Source organism: Spea bombifrons, chromosome 3, assembly GCF_027358695.1.
Source record: "Spea bombifrons isolate aSpeBom1 chromosome 3, aSpeBom1.2.pri, whole genome shotgun sequence".
NCBI classification, from domain to species: Eukaryota; Metazoa; Chordata; class Amphibia; order Anura; family Pelobatidae; genus Spea; species Spea bombifrons.
The window spans coordinates 32075558-32097452 of record NC_071089.1 but is presented as its reverse complement, the minus strand read 5'-3'; the positions used below and the strand labels follow the sequence as shown (position 1 = coordinate 32097452).

The following is a 21895-nucleotide window of genomic DNA, read 5'->3' as shown; positions in this document are numbered from 1 at the left end:
GGCATTGCATCCTCCACAGACCTGAATGTAAGTAGCAGTCTGTTCTATATTTGGTGCAGCTTCTCCTCTCACCTACCCCTAGTTACCCCTTTATGACGGGAAGAGGTCTATTAAAATATAACATGTCCAAAGTAAACAGAGAAGCCGGATACATGGTGTAGTCTGTAAGCCATGAATCAATACGTGTAACAAGATAAAGTTAGGTCAGGTTATGCTCCAGAGAATCACGAGGCAAATCTAATTGCAACTCGTAAGGGATGAGGATGTATTTCAATAACGCAGACAGTGGTGATTAATCATCTTTTGTTGTGGATTTTTTTTTCTTTTCCCTTTCAAATGGTGATAGAAACACAAAAGGTTAATTCGTATTTATTTGTGTTCCATTAAAGTGAATCTGTCACGTATCCACTATATAAATGCTGGGTTTACAGATTTAAATAAGCAAAATATGTGTGTTAAAACTAGAACCGAGTGAAATGTTTTGCGCATATCTAAATACCGACAGAAAGTAGCCATTTCTGCCTCATGGAAACTTTAATGAAACGGTAATGGTAAACGAATAAATAATAAATAATGACATAGATAGAGGGTATGGTTTAAAGGTTCTGTTCCACTTGGGGGGTCCTTACAATATCACTAGATAAGTGCTGCATCAGGTACAGAGAAGAAAAATTAATCTGTCATTTTGCTTTTCTCTTAAAAGCCCCCTGTCACTTAAAAAGGTGTTTAAAGGTTTACTGAAATACTACAGTTGCCTAAAACAGAATTCTGTCATCCCTACAAAGCCCTCTTCCCTACATCACTGGTGGGAGGGAGTGAAGTGTTGTGTTGGTAGGTGTGATGGGAGTCATGTGTGATGGGTGTGAGGTGTTTTGGGTGATAGGTGTAAGGAAGGTCCCTTTAAACTAGACAATCTTAAAGATAACGCCAACTTTGTGATCTCAGATATAAGCAGGCAGAGCAGTACTAACAGGTGCCCAGCTGAAACGTCTCCAAGAAGAAAATGCAGCAAACCCGTAAATTAATAAAGGAATATGTTTAGTTAAGATGCATACCATAGTAGAGCATAAAAACATAAGAATCTAGGAAAGGTGGGGGAAAACACCTATGTGGAACAGTTAAACAGTGGAAGACTGAGGCGTACTGTGTGAAAACTCTACCTTAAAGGGTTGTTGACACCTGAGATACACTTCCAGTGGCAGTAGTACAGGCAAACAGAGTCAAGAATTTTAAGAAAGCTTGATGTGTACATAAAGCTATTCTAAAAGTTTAGTAAATAAAAGGTGAGTTAAACCAGACAAGATGGGTCAATTTATTCTTCAACAATATGAGTATGAGTTTTTCAAAATTATTAAAAACCCACCTAATGTGTACCCTATAGTGAACTTTAAATTCCTTTCTCTGGATAGGCAGTCACCCAATTGTGTCTTTATTGTTAGCCAACTGTTGGTTCGGCTTCATCTATCATTTAGTTTAAATTCAAAATCACACAAAAAAATGAACATCTTTATTACAATTATCACCAGGCTTTATTGTATATTTAACTTGCCAAAATAGGGTTGGACATTAAGTATGGTACTTAAGTTATTATCATAGAAAATGTGATGATTTAATTATAATAATTTAAAACAAAAACTATTAGCAAATGTTTTAATTTTAGTGTATGACATGGAAACGAAGTAGCCCAGTCGTTAAAGGACATTTTGAGCATTAAAAACATTTTGTCTTTAAAGGGAATCTAATTTGGGTAGTTTACAATGTCTATAAAACCCTTAATGTGGACCTGCTAGCAATGAACTGCTCTTAATAATTAAAAATAAATAGATGAAAATGTGGTTCATTATAGCATGGTCATTAATAATATTACTACTAATGTTAAAATGACAGACTAAACAACTATTTAATAAAACAATGTTAGACTTAATATGCATACTTCAAATGCTAAACCTTGCGGGCACCAAATTACATGTATCCAGTAGTCGGTAAAGGTATATTTTTGTGGCACCACCGATCGCTGGGCCACCAGATATCTGCTCAGACCTACAAAAAGTTCCTTATAATTCCCTGGATAACGTTTCGAGTCTGCAACATAAATTCTCTTTTTGAGGAAATAAGCAGGACTGTTTTCTCCTTAAGTTATTATTGTTAGAGATATAAATTCTTACACAGAAATTATAATATACCTATTGAGGCCATTTTCCAAATGTCTGACATTCACCAGGTAAAAAGTAGCATGGGTAAGATGGCATATTATATCTGTAATTGCCTATGCATTTGTTTAGTAACAGCGGTTCATCATCAAAATACTAATTATAAAACAGTAACAGGATCTGCCCCAACTCACATTGGTCTATGTGACCCTTCAGACTCGATAAGGCACTGGAGCAATATAGTAAATCCACAAAATACCACTATTTCTTTTTTGTCTGTGGCTGCTGTTACTGCTTGGATCTCCTGTCCACAGTTTTGGGGCTATAGTTGGAGGTGCAGTTCCTATTGCCTCACCTGGTGTCAATGTAAATCAAGGCAATACTATAATCTAGCTACCCAGATGATATAGATTTTCTACAAAGATACAGTTTGTAGCCAATCTTAAAACGTCTAAAGCTCCGGGGGGGGGGGATGTTGGTCGAGCAACGCTCAATAGTCTAATGTCCCCCTATTATAGAAGAATGCATAATAATGAGAATGAGTAATTTAATATGCATTCTTCTTGTCACTGATTGGCTAAAGGGACTCCAGCATGCAGCGTTCAGCAGAGGCAGCGCTGGAGCTGAATGAAGGTGGGTACATCAGCAAGATGCAGAATCCCCCATGCATGGACCACAAAAAATGTAAAAGGGACCACATACCTATCACGTCCATTAAAGTACATATGATGGCTGGAGAGGAGAACTAGGCAATGAAACATTTCACATAGAAGAGTCAGACAGCAATTATGGACTTCAGAGTAGACTTTGGACCAGACCTACAAGGTAAGCTTGTACTGGATTTAATAATAATATGGAAGAAATCCTGTATAATGAAGATCACTAGTTTATAATTGCAAGCTTAATTTACAATTATTAATAGGCCATTTTATTTTACATGTGTGCATAGGGACAAAATGGTGAAAAATAAAAAAGTGCCTAGGCATTTATATCAGACCAGCTCATAGGTTAAGGGGAAATACTCAGTGGCTCACTGGACGCTAAATTCATATGCCCTATGATCCGTTCATGCCTGCTGGTATATAATATACACCCAAGCTTTCTCCATGCACTAAAGGGAAAAATGTAAACACATCATCAATAGCTATAAGTATGTAAAATATATGGTTTTCCATACTAGAGTAATTGCACTAAGCCTCAAACCATATCTTCTCTAGGTTGTCAGGTAGCTCGTAAGCAGCGCAAGCAACTGCCACTCTAGAGTGACTTGTCTTACATTATGATGCAACATGTTTCTATAAATTCCTACAGATTTCCATGCTTTAGCCAACAGATTAACCAACTGTGGCTCAACCGATTTATTAGAACGCCACAAATTAATATGGTGGGAAAGCGTTGCACAATTAACTGGAGAGAGCCTTGGCAATTAATGAATTAGAGATATGCAAAGTGTCTATCGGCACTCAAGGGGCCTAATTAAAGCTTGCAGACTCCATGAGAACTGCTGATCATTCTTAAAGGCTCTAATCCATCAAAAAAAAAGTCTGTCCCTCAAAAAAAAAAAAACAGCTAATGCTACACACAACTTATATACCCTTTAAAATGTCATTTTCCAAACACTTCTATTATGGATAACGTAAACACGATGGACAATAATATATATGTTCTTTTTAAGAATAAGAAAAAAAATCTGTTCTCTAGATTGTAAGCGCGCAAGCAGTGTACTCTTTAACTAATGTATCAGTTTGTCTTAGACTGTCTAGTTTTGTCATACCCTTTGAATGTTTGTACAGTAAGTAGCGCTGGATAAATTGTTGGCAAGATATAAATGAAATATAATAATACTCCCAATACAGGAAAGATGTTACTTCCTAAGCTACTGTATACCCAGCCCATGACTTTAATTAACCTGTAAGCACGAGCGTGCTACAAGACTCACTGTCTGCATTTGTTTCTAAACCATCAAAGACACTCATGATATTTACTGAGTACTGAATTTATCCAGCACTCTGCCAGTTGGACACGAGTTCTCCCATAGAGCCAGCTGGACGCTGTTTACACAGCTGGTGTGAACAGTGATATAGTTTATACATGGCGCACATGATTGGTAACATTTACCAAGAGGAATAGTGCAACTGGCTTCTGTTTGTACATTCACCAATCACAATTCCATACCGTAACCATAGCACTATTCATGTACAGTACGTCCCTGTGACACGGAGCCCTTAACTATATTTAGCTTTCTAAAACAGGCTACCGCGTAAAGTCTGAGATTATGCCCAAGAGTAGTTAAAATCACGCAGCTGTCAGAAGACTTTAAAAAAATAATGAAAGCAAAAGAAAATTTCATAGCGGATCTGCGTAACATGGTAACAGTGTTATGCCATATATATAACTGCTGCAAGTGATTTTTATCTGCATGGATTTCTCGTCAGTCAGTAGTCAAGCCTCCAAAAAGTAATTAGCTCTCGGTGCAAGTACTGACGTTATATAAACTGATAATCTAGTGAGGCATCGGATTCTCTGCAACCAATTAGAGGGAATTTAAGCATCTTTTACATGGCTTCATGCCATTATTTCCAGAGGGCTGCTCAGAGCAACATCATGCAGCCCTGGCACAGACATCCTCATTAATGTCACTCGCTACGTAGAACTTACAGTTCAATGGCTTTATTCCACATGATGACGTAGCCTGAGAGAGTGAACGACTCCACGTTGACTATGTGAATATTTCCTTTTTCGGTGCCCACGTACAGCCATTTGCTCTGGAAAGGCAGGTGGCAAAATGTTATCCTGGATAAAGAAAAGAAAATCTTATGAAACAACAACTCAATCCAGAGAAGCTTCATCCATGATACACATTTATTCAATAATCAATTGCAAAAGAATAATAACGTGAAGCTTACTATTGTTATTTGGAATAATATCCACCCACTACCTTATGTTTTTTTATTATGCATTTCTCTTTATTTCAGATACACTAAAAGTATTTTCAGTATATTTTTAACATATACTTACCTGTAAACAAATTATATACATACTCATAAACACACACATAGTCTTACACTTCTATTTGGGAATGGCACAGGTGCTACTCCAACCAACATCACCAAAGGTATAAATATTAGGAAGCTGAAACATTCATAAATCGGTCGCTACGACACACAAACACATTGGCAAAGTCCTGTCCCAAAGCCACTCCTCTGGTCATTTGTAACATTGGGATATGTGTGAGTGCATATATATATATATATATATATATATATCCACACATATATATATACACAGACACACACACATACATAAATACATACAGTGGCAAGAAAAAGCAAGTGAACCATTACCAGCATTTTTGTATCAATTTGTCTTACAATATGATATGATCTTCATCTTAAGTTACAATAATGAACCAATAACATACAAATTATTGTATTGTTCTTGTCCATATTGAATACATTATTCAAACATTTACAGTGTTAGTTGGAAAAATTATGTAAACCCCTAGGCTAATCACTTCAACAAAAGCTAATTGGAGTCAGGCGTTAGCAAACTTTGAGTCTAATCAATGAAACAGGATTGGATGTGTTTTAGAGCTTTGAACTTTGACAGAAAAACACTCAAACATTTTGAGTTTGCTATTCATAGGAAGCATCTGCTGGTGTGAACCATGCTTCACAAAAAAGAAATTTCAGAAGACCTAAAATCAAGAAATGTTGATTTGCATAAAGCTGGAATGGGTCCCAAAGTAGTCTCAAAGAGTTTACATATTCATCAGTCCACAGTTAGACAAATTGTTTGTAAATGGAGACAATTTAGTACTGTGGCGCCTTAGCCAAGATGACTCCAAGGGCACATCACAGAATGTTCAATGAGAACCCTAGAGTAACAGCTAAAGGCTTGATGAGTCTATCATATGCAAAACATTGAACAGGCATTACACCACCATGGCTGGACACCACGGAGGAAGCTGTTGCTCTCCAAAAAGGCTGAATTGTTTGCAAAGAGCATACAGTGCCACGCATAACAACATGAGTTTATCAAAGTATCATACAGGATAACATCCGGATGGCTGTCCGCCAGCTGCAGCTCAGTATTAGTTGGATCATGCAGCAAGAGAATGACCCTAAACATCGAAGTAAATCTACTGCAGAATGTCTTAAAAAAAAGAAAATCTGCCATTTTGGAGTGGCACAGTCAGATCCCAGACATTAACTCATTACAGTTGCTATGGAAAGGATAACACCGTACAGTACAATTAGAAAAAGTCTAAACAAGTATGTTTTTTTTGGAAGGGCTTACAGGAGAATTCCTCCATTACGATGTGTGAGACTGATAAAGTCATAAAACTATTACTTCAAGTTATTGCTGCTAAAGGAGGTTTTACAAGAAATTGAATCATAAAGTGTACTTGGTTTTTCCCACATGGCTTCTCCATTTTGGCTTTATTTTTTGCTGAATAAATCATGACATGGTGCAATATGTAATGTGTTTTTTGTTCATCTGAAGTTGTGTTTACCTAATGTTTAGACACACACACACATCATAATCTTCTCAATAGTGGAGGGTGATAAAATTCTGCAGTAGTTTCAAGGTCAAAGTGATCAGTGGTGACCTAAGCAAATACCTTTTTAGGGGCCAATCAGTTTCTCCTTTCCTGTAGAACAAAATTTATCAGACTTTTTAATTACCAAGAAAGACAAGGTCAGACATGAAACCAAGAATAGAACACTTTTATCATCTAAAAGAACTTCCTGAGCCTTTTTATGATACTGTATCTGGAATGCACATATTTAATGAATTTTAAATGCACAAAGTTATTCTGCAGTATTGTATAATGTGGAAAAACAGCACAGAAATTTCATACGGTCGGAAACACAAAGAAATAGGTGACGTTAGATTAAGATTCCATGTTAAACACTTTGTTCATAACACTGAGTGGATTAAATGTTAATCTGTTCAACACCCCTAACCCACTGTAGTCCTCATAGGTCACTGATGGTCAATATAATTAAACCAAATTTCTCTTTTCTGTAATTAATGCAAACTCTAGTTCCTCAACTAATAATGTAAGGAAGAAGCAAGGTAGCTCCTTCAACCGTGTTTTATTAAAAAGGGCTAATAGAAATATTTAATGACTTATAATTTAGAGATCAACTTTTACACCAGATCAAAGTATTTAAAATATATATCTATGGTGTTGGTACTATGTATGTTCAAATAATATGACAGGCATGGAATTATATGGTGCTTTGTTATGCATTAATAAAATGCCACAGCCTTTTTCATGCATTAGATTTTGTGTTGCAATTTTTTCTTCTTCTTACACTAACCTTTGTGATATATCATTATTTTGGAAACATTGCTATAGCCTAGAATGCTATTTTCTGTGAATTGTGATCTAGGATGTTAGGACAGGGCCTAGGGTAGTCCATTGTTTCATTTAAAACAAGCATTAATCGACTTAAGATAGAGGGTCAGTGGTTTAGGTGTAATGTAAGGGTCTTTTACTATACTTAGAGGGTGGTAGATAAATGAAACAGCCTCCCATCAGAAAAGGTTGATGCTGATAGAGTGTGGGAATGTAAACATACATGGGATAGGCATACAGCTATCCTGAATCTATTTCAAGATCAACAACTTGAGTCTCACATCAGGAAAAATGGTCAGACTAGATGGGCATAATGGTTCTTATCTGCCATCAGTCTTTGTTTCACTAAGAGGCACACCATTGACATGAATCTTTGCCCCCCCCCTTCTGTCTGAACCCTTCCCATGAAGTAATATGCCTTTATTTCAGGGGAACATAAAACTCCAACTCCGTTGACTTAATCATTTGTAGACTCCTTGGGGGGAAAGTGCACAACACCATTTTTTATTAAAATAAGGAGCGTGCTCTGTTCCTAGAGACAAAGATATGAAAATTAAGTTGGTGAGGAAGAAGTGAATAAGGGTTTGGGAAGGGACACAGAAGTAGATTTTGTTAAAGAGACTAGTTTAAATGTTTGGCTTGATTTTCAATTGGAGCATGCCAGTTTGATGATCAAATCCCATTGAAAAGAAATATGATTCTAGGAAAGAGATTGCTTTAAGGGGCACCATCAGAGAGTGCAATACACAGATTCCAAAAGTTGCATCTATTTTAACACTTGTGATCACAAGTATTAGGTTCCTGTATCATTATAATATCTTCCCAGTGTGGGAGAAAGAAAGGGATTTGAAGAACAAAGACAGGTAAAAAAATGGCTTTGGCAGGTGTGTGCATTTGGTCCGGCTTTGGGTAGTACAAAAGCTAAATACATCCCTAATAATGCCTATTATGTCCCTGTGGAACAGGATTCATTGCAGCTTTAGAGACATCCACTATGATTAGAAAGGATGGTGTGTAATTAGACAGAAAGGCTGCCAAAACAATGGAAATAACACCTAACTAGTTTTATGGCTGTTTTGCACGCTGTGAAAAAGATAATGCTAAGTAGCAGATGTACACTTTTATAGTGGATCTGTCACCTACACAGCCATACGCATCATTAAATGCATTTATCTAAGCTATCTGTGGCATGGGATTTCTCACTTTCAATCAGTGTTACTGTTTTTACAAGGACTCCAAAAACACCACTAAGTGGAAGCGCTACATTGAGAAGATACAGTTTTCTGGAAATAGCTATTGGAAGCCTCATTTTCCTGTAATACAGCATCCACATTTGAGAAAAGGCGAGTACAGGGAGGATTTCAAAGTGCACGGCAAGGAAAAGACAATCCAAGATAAGGTCAAAAGCACACCAGAGGCCAAGGAAGATAAATCAAGAGAAAAGAAAGACAAAGATAAGTTACAGGCTTTGAAACACTAGAAAAAAAGAAGCACAAGCTGAGAAATATGGGTTCCTATAAGGCAAGCATTACTAACCGTGCTGTGTGCAATGTAATAATGATTATTTTAAAATCAATTGGTCTTAAGAAAGTACAAAATATACTTATAGTGAACACCAATAATTGAAATAATATTTAAATTAATTTATATTAAATGGAATAAAAAAAAAATCTAAACATTTTCATGGTTTTTTTTCCCTTTCCTTTTTGTAGTCCACTGAACACTGGATATATTTAAATAACTAATAAAATAATGAATTTCCTTTCCTGGAAGAAGTTAGAAAAGCTTTGCAAAATAGTAGTTAAAGGCAAATGAGTATAGTGAATGACTCATGACATACATAGATAGATATTACTTCAAAAAAGATGACACAAAAAGCCTACTTAGGAGATTATAGAGGTGTCACAAGCGGAACCAAACATCTGAACTTCTGCTTTCATGCATGTCTGCATTTCAAGGACACAGAAGAGCTACCTTGAAATAATGATTCATGTTTCCAGATCAACTGTTTTTCCTCTCACAAAGGCGGATGTCAAGGTGAAAAAAATAGCTTTCACTAGAGAGAGATCTGCAAATAAAAGAGCTTTCAAGAATTTTTCACCAAGAAAAAAAAAAAACACTTGCCAATGAACAGGAAGCAAAAAATGTTGTAGATTCCTTGGGGAAAAAGTGGAGTGGGGGATCGGCCTTGCTTATTGACAATCATTTACTATTCATTATTCCTAATGTGGGTACGTCTAGGTATAATGAATATCATCCTTGGATTTGTCAAGATTGCACTAAAAAGTGAAAGCAGTTGTCACTAGCAGCAAACTTTACAGGGAAGTTTATACTATTCAGGAACCGGCTCAATTTCATTTAATATACTATTAATCTGGCTCAGACGAGCTTTCTGGCCAGAAAATACAGACAGATGTAAAATCTATACAATATGAAATTATATTAAATAATCTATAAAAAGGAAACTCAACGATTCAATCCAACTAACATTAGTAAACAGTGCCCTTGTCACTTAAGACAGTTTGCACATGTGATTGTCTTTAACAGAGTATACGTACAGGAATGAGCCTACGGTTAGTGACGCCTGGGTGCAGTATTTTTTGGCACCCCTTGGTAAATAACACACATACAAACATACTAACATGCAAACTCACTCTAACACCATCCACTAACACACACTCACTCTAATACCACATACTTATGCATACATATACATACTCTCTCCCTCTACCAGGGGCTACTAACCCTAGGCATACCCCCGACACAAACACTATATATTCACACACAACCTAACACTTACAGCAGTATACATCCACACACTCACGTTCCCTCTCTTCTACTCTTTCTATCTCACCTGTCCTCCTTTCCCTCTCTCTCTCACATCTCAATATCTACCTTTCTCATCCTATCCTTTGCTACCTCTCTCATCCTCTACTTCTTTCCAGCTCTCCCTCCTTCTAACCTCAGATCCTTTAGTGCAGCTTGCGTTCTCTGTCCAAGCTGCCACCACTACCTCGAGCGCTACCTCGGTTATAGGGGCAACTTAGTGCCATGAAAAAACCTCAGCTTGCCCCTGTTCACACATATGGAAATGCTGGTGTCTGGCGATACACCAACAACTCCTACCTTGAAGCAATGAGCAACAACCTAACCCCAGTCATCCCATGCATGTGTGGTAATGCTTTGGGGTTTTAAATCATGACATAACAGGTATATTACCTGCCCTCAAGGACAAGTTTTTTGGTACATCATCTGTTGCAAAGTGAGTAATGTATCCAAAACTAATACTATAAAACGTTTTCTATTCACAACTGTAAGCTAACTGAATGTGGGTATGAAAGCTGTGTGAAGATTGCAGTTATGTATTACAAGTTATCCTGGTATATGTTTTTAAATTAGTATTTATCAACAGAATCTTGCTATGGTCCTCAGGCTACCAAAATTCACTTTGATTTCATAATTACTTTTCATAGAAAAACACATGTGAGTGAGGTATGCATGCAAACCCACATGTTCTAAGGGAATATATTATGAAATATTCAGGAATCTAATGCAATGTGTAGTTTATTGACCTTTTTTTACTGGGCGGTTTCCCTTTTTATATTTGTAAAAAAAATTCAAAGCAATTAGACCACACAACTAAAGCCCCAAACAAATATCTACAATGTGGGGCCAGATTTAGCAGATCTGCTAAAATTAGCTTAAAGGATGGAGATGTCTTTTCATTTCTTCTCTTTCTCGCCCTGCCTTTTCTTTCTTTTTTTCAATAACTAAGTCTAAGGATAGGAAGCTCACATCTTCAACTGTACAAATGAATAATTCAAATTATGCTGCAAATAACTCAATAAAACCGAAAGCAATAAATAAAACTGGCGTAGACTTGAATGAGTGCACCTTACTGTCAAAAGGATTCTATATTTAGCATAATACAAATCACATCTCTTTTTCTTGCTGTAAAAGTCCTTTTTTGACTCAGTTTTTTCCAAGCACTCTTTGCTTTGTTTCTAAAATGCCTTTAAATAAAATTTTCCCACAAAAAAAGAAAGTGTTTTGGGTTTAAAGACTTGGAATCATCTGCCTCGGTAATTATAACAATGGCGTTCAAGCCACGCGTCCATCTTGCATACGCTGATTTCATCTCAGCAGCAAGACACAGATAATGGTTATAGAAAATATACTTCTTTATGAGTTAATTAACATGGATCTAGACACACAAATCAATAGAAATCAAACAAATCTGGAGCCACTCTAAAGGAAATCGAAATTTTCAATGTGACACCATTTTTTCTAACTTCTTATTAAATATGCGAGATATCTTATTCCCTTGTAGAGTGGTGTGCCAGTGTTTAATTCATGGGTCTCCAACAGGTTGCTCACGCGCTACTGGTAACTCTCTTGCTGCCACTAAGTATCTAGTTTTAGAGAAAGGCACATTCCATGTCTGAAAATGGGGATATATATATATATATATATATTCAAGCACATTTAATAATTAGAAAAATATTACATTCATATAGTAGCTGTTAAAATGTACATTAGATGTAGCTCTTACTGAAGGTTGGAGACTGACCTGCTTTAAATGTCCAGCAATCTCTACACATATAAAAACGTTGTCACAGAGGAATTGTTGGTGATGCAGGACGGGGCTTAGAAACCAAAGTGCACTTTGCTGTATGCCCCAGCCATACAGCAAAGTGCCCCAATGTGCATGCTGGGGTTACTGTTAATACTGTTCCTAGTTTTGTGTGCCAGAGAAGGGGGCTGCTGGAAAGTGTTGGGTGAAGGAGGTGGAGTTGAGAATCTTCTGGATAGTGTTGTGTGCAGGCAAGGCAGGGCCTTCTGAATAGTGTTGTATACCGGGAGGTACAAGCTGCCAGACTGTACTCTGTGTGGGGTGAGGATCTACCCACAAGTGTAAGGGGAGGGAGACTCAAAAAATGGACAGAGAGGGAAAAGAGAGGGCTGAGACAACTAATCTATAAAATCGCTAATATCTAAAATGAAAATCGTTGCCAATGAATTTCATTATCGATTAGTTGTATTGATTTTATCGAATATAAGATGAGGGTCTTTTCAGAGCAAATGCTCAAACAGAGGTCAGATAATAACACTAAGATCCCCCGCAGCGCTGCAGGGGATCTTAATGCTCCTCTCTGACATCCTCCGCTACTGTCCTCCACTTCTTTCGGGGCTTCTATGATGGAGCACCAGCGTGACATGACTTTCTGGTGCTCCATTATAGAAGCCCCGGTGGAAGTACCATCCAACAGCCGTGGAGGTTGACTGTGCGCATTGTTCGCCGGCTGTCAGAGAGGAGGGTCCCCCGCAGCCCTGCAGGAGACCTGGATCTTCCTCTCTGGAAACTGGTGGGCGTCTGTGCAATGCGTGCAGACAACCTCGGCTACTGCCGGCACTTCCGCTGGTGCTTCTATGATGAAGCACCGGCGTCACATGACCTTCCGGAGCTCAGTCATAGAAGCTCCAGCGAAAGTGCCAGCCAGAAGCAAAGGTTTGTCTACATGCATCGTGCAGATGTTCACCAGTCGCCCCTACTAGACACCAAGGAGTCTGGAGCACGGGGGCAAGTCTGGGGTGTGTGTGCAGAGTGCCATATCAGGGGGTATAAGGCATATCAGAGGGCAGAGTGGTATTTAGGGGGTTATAAGGCATTTCAGGGGGCACAGTGGCATATAGGGGGTATAAGGAATATCTGGGGGCAGAGTGGCATATCTAGGGGCAAAGTGGGATAACAGGGGTATAAGGCATATTTGGGGGGGCAGAGGGGCATATCTGGGGTATAAGCCATATCAGAGGACACTATGGCATATAGGGGGTATACGGCATATCTGGGGGCAGAGGGGCATATAGAGGGTATAAGGCATATTTGGGGGAAGAGTGGCATATTTGGAGGACAGAGTGGCATATCTGGGGTATAAGGCATATCAGAGGACACTATGGCATATAGGGGTATACGGCATATCTGGGGGCAGAGGGGCATATCTGGGGGATATAAGGCATATCTGGGGGCAGACTAATTAATGAAATTAATCGTTAGTTGCAGCCCTAAAAAAAAGAGAGGATAGTGTGAAAAATAGGCACACCATTTTAGCAATGTGCACATTGCGGGTCCAGACGCAGGACTAGTCCTTTTTTTATTTTTAAAGAGTGCATATTAACTTAGCCATAAAGTACTTTAATATGCATTCTTCTTTAGTTAGGGTGTCAGATATGGCAAACTGTCCTTTTATGATGGATGTCTCTTTAAGCTGTGATTAAATCAGAAAATACATGGGGAAGCTAATAGTATGTTCTTTCATATAAAGCATACTTATCTTTTACTACTACCACACCTTTCAATTCCATGGTTGACAGGTCAGGGTGGAACCTGGACTAATTAAGCAGCAAATAATGAGAAAAGATAAACAGAATAGAACAGGAGTTTGTAGGATTAAGAAGACACATATCAAGTAACTGATTGAAATTCAATGCTTTCAGAGTACATGATCAGGTTAAGGATTGAGACACCTCCTACAAAACATACTGACAAGGATAAGGATAAAGTGGACTGTATTAGTATATTTCACGCTAATCTTAAAGCCATTATTCAGGCAATATTACAAATCAGAAATGCAGACTTAACAGTTCAGCCTTTAATTTACAGTCTTCAGTCGTAGTTGACACCTTTTAGTGGGCTAAAATGGAAAAAACTATGTAGCTTCAGAGGTCTCTTAGATGGAAACAAAGAAGGAACCTCTGTGGTCCCGAAAGCTTATCGAAAGCTAAATGGTTTTCTATTTTGGCTCAATAAAAGGTATCAACTTCGGCTAAAGACTATTTTCCTTTTGACCAATAAAGCTATTATATCCATAAGCAAGTCTACAGCAGACTGGGCAAGGAACAAGAAATTCAGTAAAAATCTGAACCCTGCTGAGATGTGTTAGTAACCCACACGCACTTCTGCATGAAGGAGTGGGCCAGAATTCCTCCACGTTGGTGTGAGAGACTGATCAATAACTATATGAGATGTCTGGTTGCAGTTAGTACTGTAAAAGGCGGCATAGCCAGATTTCGAGTCTGAGTCGTTTTTTTTTTCTTTAAACAGCCATTTGGTGTTTCATTAACATTTCTTTAATAAACAAATAAATTACATTAATATCAAAAAAGTCTTAATTCTTAACTCAGGCTCCATATTTTCAAGTAGGTCCTGGTTGAGGATCTAATAATCAAAAAATGATCTCCATGTATCACCTTGTATTTTAACACAATAACAGGAATAGTAATCTAGTAGAGGCTCAAACAACTCACTGCTGAGCAACAGCAATAAGCAGAAATATAACTATAGAATTCACCAGCCGTGAAGTCTATTTTTACAACTGGTTAAGAATCTGTTACGATGAATTCTATCGTAAGTTCTTTTCTTAATTTCCTTTTTTACAAACCAACAGACACATGAGTATCATGTTGTAACATAGCAACTTAGTTTTTTTTTAAACTCTCAGTTGAGTGTTTATTTTTCTGAAGATCTCATAATTGCCAATGCCAAAAAATATACAACGCAGAAAATCAGAGAAGCTTGCCTACAACTCATTGATCAGTGACTGAACCCCTAAGACAAGACCACTTAGATTCCTAGCTAAACCCCTGTATGTCTCTGTACACGGCTCACCGTGTGGAACAGAAAAGAAGCTGAAAGCACCGCATTTAAGAGTGGTCTTATTTCATGACACAGGGGAGTTTGGCTGGCGGTCCATGGTTCAGGGTCTGTCTTTGTCAACTTCATACCATGTTACTGCCCAGCTCAGCCACCTACAAAGCTCTGCTTGATCATCTCTTAGATAATTCAACGATTCCCTTTGGAATATGTACATGTTTGGAAGAATATTCATGCCATTTTGCCTGCATTCGTGTTTAGTGTTTATTAAGGCCACCCAGGATTCCATTGCTCTGAATTGTAGTTCTCATGAAGCTTTGAGCAAAGCCATTTGGTTCCACTGCTTTACCCCTTTAAAGCAATTCGAATTCCCAAGGGTGAACGTACACTGATGCTCTCCAGGAGAATACCGTTGTGTCTTGTAGATTAAAGATTGATTTAACTATTAATGGCGCCTCATTGGCTCCATTAATTGCTTATGAAAAGCTCTTGTAGAACATCATCCACCACATTGTCTTTATGCACCTACATCACTTTCAAAATAAAGCCAGCTAATAAGGCCTTTGCAGCAACATAACATGCTGCTATATACTTCATGCATCATCTGATCCACCTTAAGGAGTGACCCGTGACTTTATTCTCTGCAATTCTGGGCTCTCTGCTGCAGTCATTAGGTAACAAAAATCGATCAAGCAGAATGGCTGATGTAAGAGAGAAACAAAACCATTGTTTCTCTATTTAATTGTCTTCTAGCGGTAAGACAAGAACAAGAAAAACAATAAACAGTGTCACAGATTAGACTAACAAAAGACTTGGGAATATGCAAGTATTTGCAGTTTTCGTATATACTACATTGGGAGCGCTGAATTAACAACATGAGAGTTTCCCATGAACGGTTTCTTTAACCGTCCTACAACAGAATTTAGATGTATGGATGGATAGACAGACGACTATAACATATATTATATATATCGCAATCATATACAGAGTCTGCGGTTTTTTGCATCACTGAGAAAAGCAGAGCATTAGATATGACAAGGCGGTGCCCACCTAAGAGCAGAGTCCAGGCCAGAAGCCCTGCTTGACCCTGCTGAAGGTGGTCCTGCCCCTCAGAAACATTTGCAAATCTAGTATTTACTATTAAAGCATAAGTCACATGCCACTTTACAAAACACTGTATTACAAACACATGCTTGGACAGGAACAGAATCATGTGGAAATCATGGGCAATTCAGTGGCATATTATCACTTCAAATACACATTTTATGTTTCTATGTATCGTTCATTTAGGTACCATATTATAATTTTTAATGAAATTGATCACAAGTCATCATTTGTTATTAAGTCCCTACTTTCATTGAACTGTATATTTTGCCTCAAACCACAGAATACATTTTGTGGTTTCTATTTGTCTGTAGTGACAAAATCGGTCATGTATAATGTTAACTATTATCTTAGAGACATTTATTGTGAATAAACGTGACTTAAGTCTATGAGAACATCAAGGTTAAAAGGGAATTGTATGTTACCATTATATGTAACAGTCAGAGACTACTACACCCCACTCCGCTTCACCAAGCTGCATTCAAGGGTCAAAAGAAATGTTAAATGCTCCTGTTACAAAACTTCTCTCTGTATAGCAGGGATGTCCAACCTGCGGCCCTCCAGCTGCTGCAGGACTACATCTCCCATACTCCTCTGCCAGGTCCTTAGCTGAGAATTATGGGAGATGTAGTCCTGCAGCAGCTGGAGGTCCGCAGGTTGGACACCCCTGCTGTATAGGATAATGTCTGATTAGAACATATGCTGCATGGCTTGGAAGTGGGAAGCATTGATTGGACTCTCTAGCCAGCTTTTCCCCATTGGCCCACTCTGTTGCCCTCCCAGTGGCTAACCACCAAGAATGTTTGCATGTGGAGGAGGTGTGCTGAGAGTAGGAGAGGGAAGTGGGAGTGGGTATGGCCAAACACTACTCTCCTGCCTGGAGAAAGAGGAAAGTGGCCATGGGAACTGGGGAGGCAGTGTTTGGGGACTCTGGGTCAAACCCAAAGAGTTTCCAGGTATGCATTTATTGCTTTGATTGATTCCTTGCCTACAATAATAATTTGCCTTGTTATCTATGTTAATGTGATTGTATTGTTTTTCTGTGTGTATAAAGCCATCTGTTTTGTGTCAGTAAGCCTATCCTGCTTTACCCTCCTTATCAAACTCTTGTCTGGTTATTAGAGGGGATTCAGCTGAAAAAAAGCTATATTTTACTCAGCGGTTGAGGAGCACCGAGAAGTTGACATGCTTACTAGAGGTGAGACTGGCAATGATGACCAGGTAACCAAAGGCCCCACAGGGGTTTGGTAATAGCCCCTCTGGTTACTCTCACTCAGTCTTAGCAGGACTTTCACGGTAAGACACCAACCTCACAACCCAAAAAAACTGTAACAACTGAGACAAAAGTCTTGCCGCATACAAGACGCATGGACCATTTTCAGTGCTTTTCTCAGTCTACTGATACTTCAATTGTTTATCTTTTCATGTGCAAGGAAGTTCATCTCTGAACGCATTTACCCAGAAGGCTCTAAATACCACATGTAATGGCAGAAATCCTTAAACTGCCTGAATGGAGAGGGGGGTTAAATACACAAAAGGATCCCTATACACATATCTTGACATAGGCTTATAATGAAGGGTTACACAGGTAGGACATACGTCAATATGTCATGCTGCTCACGGGTTTCTCTCAGTTCTTTGCAGAATTATGTATTTTAACAATAATTATAGCATTTAAAAAGACAAAATAATATGTCAAAGACCATGCCAAGCACTATAAAGAATCATTCTGGGGAAAAAACATCTTGTTAACAAAATTCCCTACATACCTTACCAGCTTACATACATTAAATTGTATTAAAAAAAAATAGAACATAACCGTTAACAAAATGCTAAAACCAAAAAGTAAATACCCAAATAATCCTTTATATCTAGTGAGTCTAACATTAAAAGTAATATTCTACCTTGTTTTTCCAGTCACTTATTCCCACTGAAGGCTTTTCCAAATATGTACCTAAATTTGGTGTGCTGGAATTTGATCAATTCCAAGACATGGCAGACTATTCATTCAGACACCTTGTACAGTCTGGATTAAATGGTTTTTAAAATATGGTTAAATGATTATGTCTTCCCAATGCCACCCTTCCTCTAGAATGGTGCATCTTCCTCATGCACAGAACCAAAAAGAATTTGTCATCTGTATCAAGGGTCTGAAGCTACCCACTGTGGGCAGTATTGTCCCCTCACCAACAAGGGATCGATTTTGTAATGTACAACTGTGCAGTATCACGCAGGTTGATATTAGGAAAGATGCCAATTCAAGGTTTACTTATTTTGGCAACTGTGTCATAATGAATGCCACCCAGATGCTTCATACCTGTGCCATACCAGCAACTTCTAATGTCATGATATGCTACAACTCGGTTCTATGTGGTGAAATGGTAGGTGAACCTAGAGAGAGAACCTGGATGGAAATGAGTGGGAAGACAATTGGGAGGCCACATTACAGATGTCAATTTGTGTCACCTACAAAAACCTGGCATAGGAGGAAGGGGTATAGACATACGGGCATGTGTGTACATAAGTGGCAGACCTGCAATCACAACATCAATACTGGAAACTAAAATGTGGTTGCAAGCAAACCAGCCTAAGATCCATAGTCAAAAGGTTATGGACAATAAGTCAATAAATAAGTTAACCATTTTAGTTTGTAATACTTGGTTTCCCTTTCATTAGGTATAAACTCCATGAGTTAAAAGTCTTGCTTTTTAAAAGTTCAAATATTATATTCCTCAAACGTTTGCTGCTCTGGGCCCAAGGTACCAGCTTACAAGCCTCTCTATGCTATACAATACAGAGAGGATTGTGAGGATGTGTCCATCCCACTGGATGGGTAAAGATCTATAAATCACCATTGGATCTATGCCAGTATACCAATATTTTATGGCATAGAGAACAACTCTTTCAACTAAAGCTAAATTTACTTTGACCTATATAATCGAATCTCTAGCAATATGGATTTTACTAGAAAGTACAACTTTTCCTTTTGATGAAATACAATCCATCATAAAAATCTAGTTCTTCCAGACTTCATTCCACCTTGATCTCTTACATTTTTACCTAGTAGTGGCCTACAAATAACTAGGTAGTATAATACCAAAATACAAACCACCATCAAAATTCAGGAAATATACTGCGAAACAATTTCACACCATGGAATGCTTTTGCACATATTGGCATTTTTGTGAACAATCTAAGTTGTCAGCTATTAAAACACAAACAACTGTGCTTTGAAACTGGGAATCTGGAATAATAGAATATGAGGGATAAAGTAAAGTGGGAGAGGCAAAACCTGAAACCTCATGGTTGATTACCACACACACAATGAACTCACATATTGCTAAGCAACAGTAAATGCAGAATACACAAAGAATATGAAATAACGAAACTATAATATTTAATTCACAGGAAGAAACTACTTTCAATTATGCATATCTATATATATGTATTGTCTAGCTATTGTCCAGAGACCTTCTGCAGCTGGTCATGATCAAGACACAACACGTTTTTGTAATGCTTGTAATGTGGTGACGTCAGACCGTGGACATAGCTTATCCAGAAGTGAACACTAGTAACCTTTCTGAATCACGGTGTTTGAAAGTACAAAGACACATCTCTACTTACTTTTATGTAAGAGGAGATATTGTTCTTGTTTATTAAACTATTTTATTTTATTCTGGTGTTTCTCCGTCTCACATTGCGAGATGTCTGCGAGGCACTCTGATGCATGAAGATTTGCTAGGACTTCTGGAGTTGCATTTAAGGGCATTCTGAGATGTGCGTCTTGAGCAGCATATATATTTATAGTTTTCTTGAAGGTTTTCGTGGGCAGGTATGATCTCCTTTAAATGCCCATCTTTAAATCTGTGACAAACATAATTTTTCTAAAAGGACTTTTCCATAAGTCAGCATAGCCTTTCAAGATAACAATTCCTGTAACACCTGTCATGCGAAAATCTAAGCTGCATTAATACTGCAAAAGGTGAAAATCTATTGCATCGAAGCTCTTGTAATTTCCTCAGCCTAGGAGAGACTTACACTTAGCATCTGTCAGTTACTCAAATACCTACAAGGCTACTGCTATATTCCTGACATTGTATTTTTTTAAAACTAAAAATAAGGCGCAGAAGTGAAAAATGTCTTGTTTTCCTATAAAGGAATCCATTAAAAACTGCAATAAGATAAAATTGAATCCATCACAACAAGAACAGATTGAGAACTATCGCAACATATTACCATTGTTGTTCTTTCAGACCCAAATTACGGTTGTAAACAAAGACTCAACTAGAATCCCCGAAGCTGTGACAAACATATCTTTCATGTGAAGGAATACTAGCAATAGTTTGAATCTATTCTTACCTACATGGCAGCAAAGCGTGAATTTAACATTAGCCTGCTAATGCAGCAAAAATCACACTTCCTAAACGTGCCACATGACATAAGCTCAGCCAAACCTCCGAAGTCCCCCGTGTTAGAGGGGACAGTCTCTTTTCCGGATTCTTTGTCCCTTATTTCTAGAAGCTTGTAATGTTTGGCGGGTAAGAGTGTATCACTGCGTTCTAGAGCTGCAAAATTCGCAATAATGTGTATATCAACCACACAAAAATGTTTCCGTACATAAAATACATTCTTCTTCTTCTAAATTACTTACTTAATGATATTATTGCGCAAACATTTTTTTTAAAAAAAGTCATGCTAAAGCCCTCCCTCTAACCACACTCCCTAAAACACAAGTGTTCCCCTTATTTGGCCATTTGAAATGTTGAGCCTCCACGATTACTACACAGATAATCCATGAAATATTGCCATAATTTAATGGGTTATTATATCATCACTGTACAATATGAGCACACACACACACACTTAGGTATTTTTAGCCAGCTTTGCATGAAAATGCATTTATGAAATAAATAGCTTGTTTTATTGTGCAGTGAAGCATCAGTATAGCAGAGCTGCATCCTCTACTGCCCACGCTACCTGCTCCTTTTCTGACTTGGAGACCACCCTGCTCTCAGAGAGAGAGAGAAAATGGTATTTAGCTGCACAGTGGGAGAGCTATTTAAAAAAAAATATTGTGTGATTAAGACAAAGAATTGTAAAAGCATCACCTGCAGTAATCCCCCAATGTACATGTATATAAGATTTTCCATTGCACACTTCTTCTCTGGAAAGAAACCAATTATCTGTGCATAAAATGTTAGCTGTTTAAAAGACTAAGAGGTATCTCCCCATTTAAGCTAAAATCATTCTGCCGAAGCAAGCCTCACACACACATTTTGAACACCAAAGTATAAGGAATTAAAAAATATAGCCAACAAAGAAAATATATATTTATAACTCATTTTGTAAATGGAAGCGTCACTAAAGTTGTATTGCTCAGATCTACCTTACAACAGAATTCAGTACAGAAGTCATCAATGCTAAGCAATAAATTGAATTTTTTTTTTTTTTTGTTTAGGACTCATATGTGATATCACTTCATTCACATTTCTTCAAGCCCAACGGAAATGGTACTAAGTCCTACAGAATACATTTTGCTCTCATATGGTTTTATGTCGCTGAGTGTGGGGGAAAAAAATAGTGACACAATCAATCCTGACTTTGAACTAATTTGGTACCTGG

The 21895-nt window shown here is 37.9% G+C and overlaps 1 protein-coding gene across 7 annotated transcripts in view; it reads right to left on the bottom strand.

Annotated features, from left to right (window-relative positions):
• STXBP5 (syntaxin binding protein 5) overlaps window positions 1-21895 on the bottom strand; it is a 144199-nt gene that overhangs the window by 58535 nt on the left and 63769 nt on the right. For all 7 annotated transcript variants that reach the window (XM_053461371.1, XM_053461373.1, XM_053461374.1 and 4 more), the window contains exon 5: window positions 4809-4943. In XM_053461371.1, coding sequence (XP_053317346.1) covers window positions 4809-4943 — 135 coding nt within the window. The remainder of the gene's footprint in view (window positions 1-4808; window positions 4944-21895) is intronic.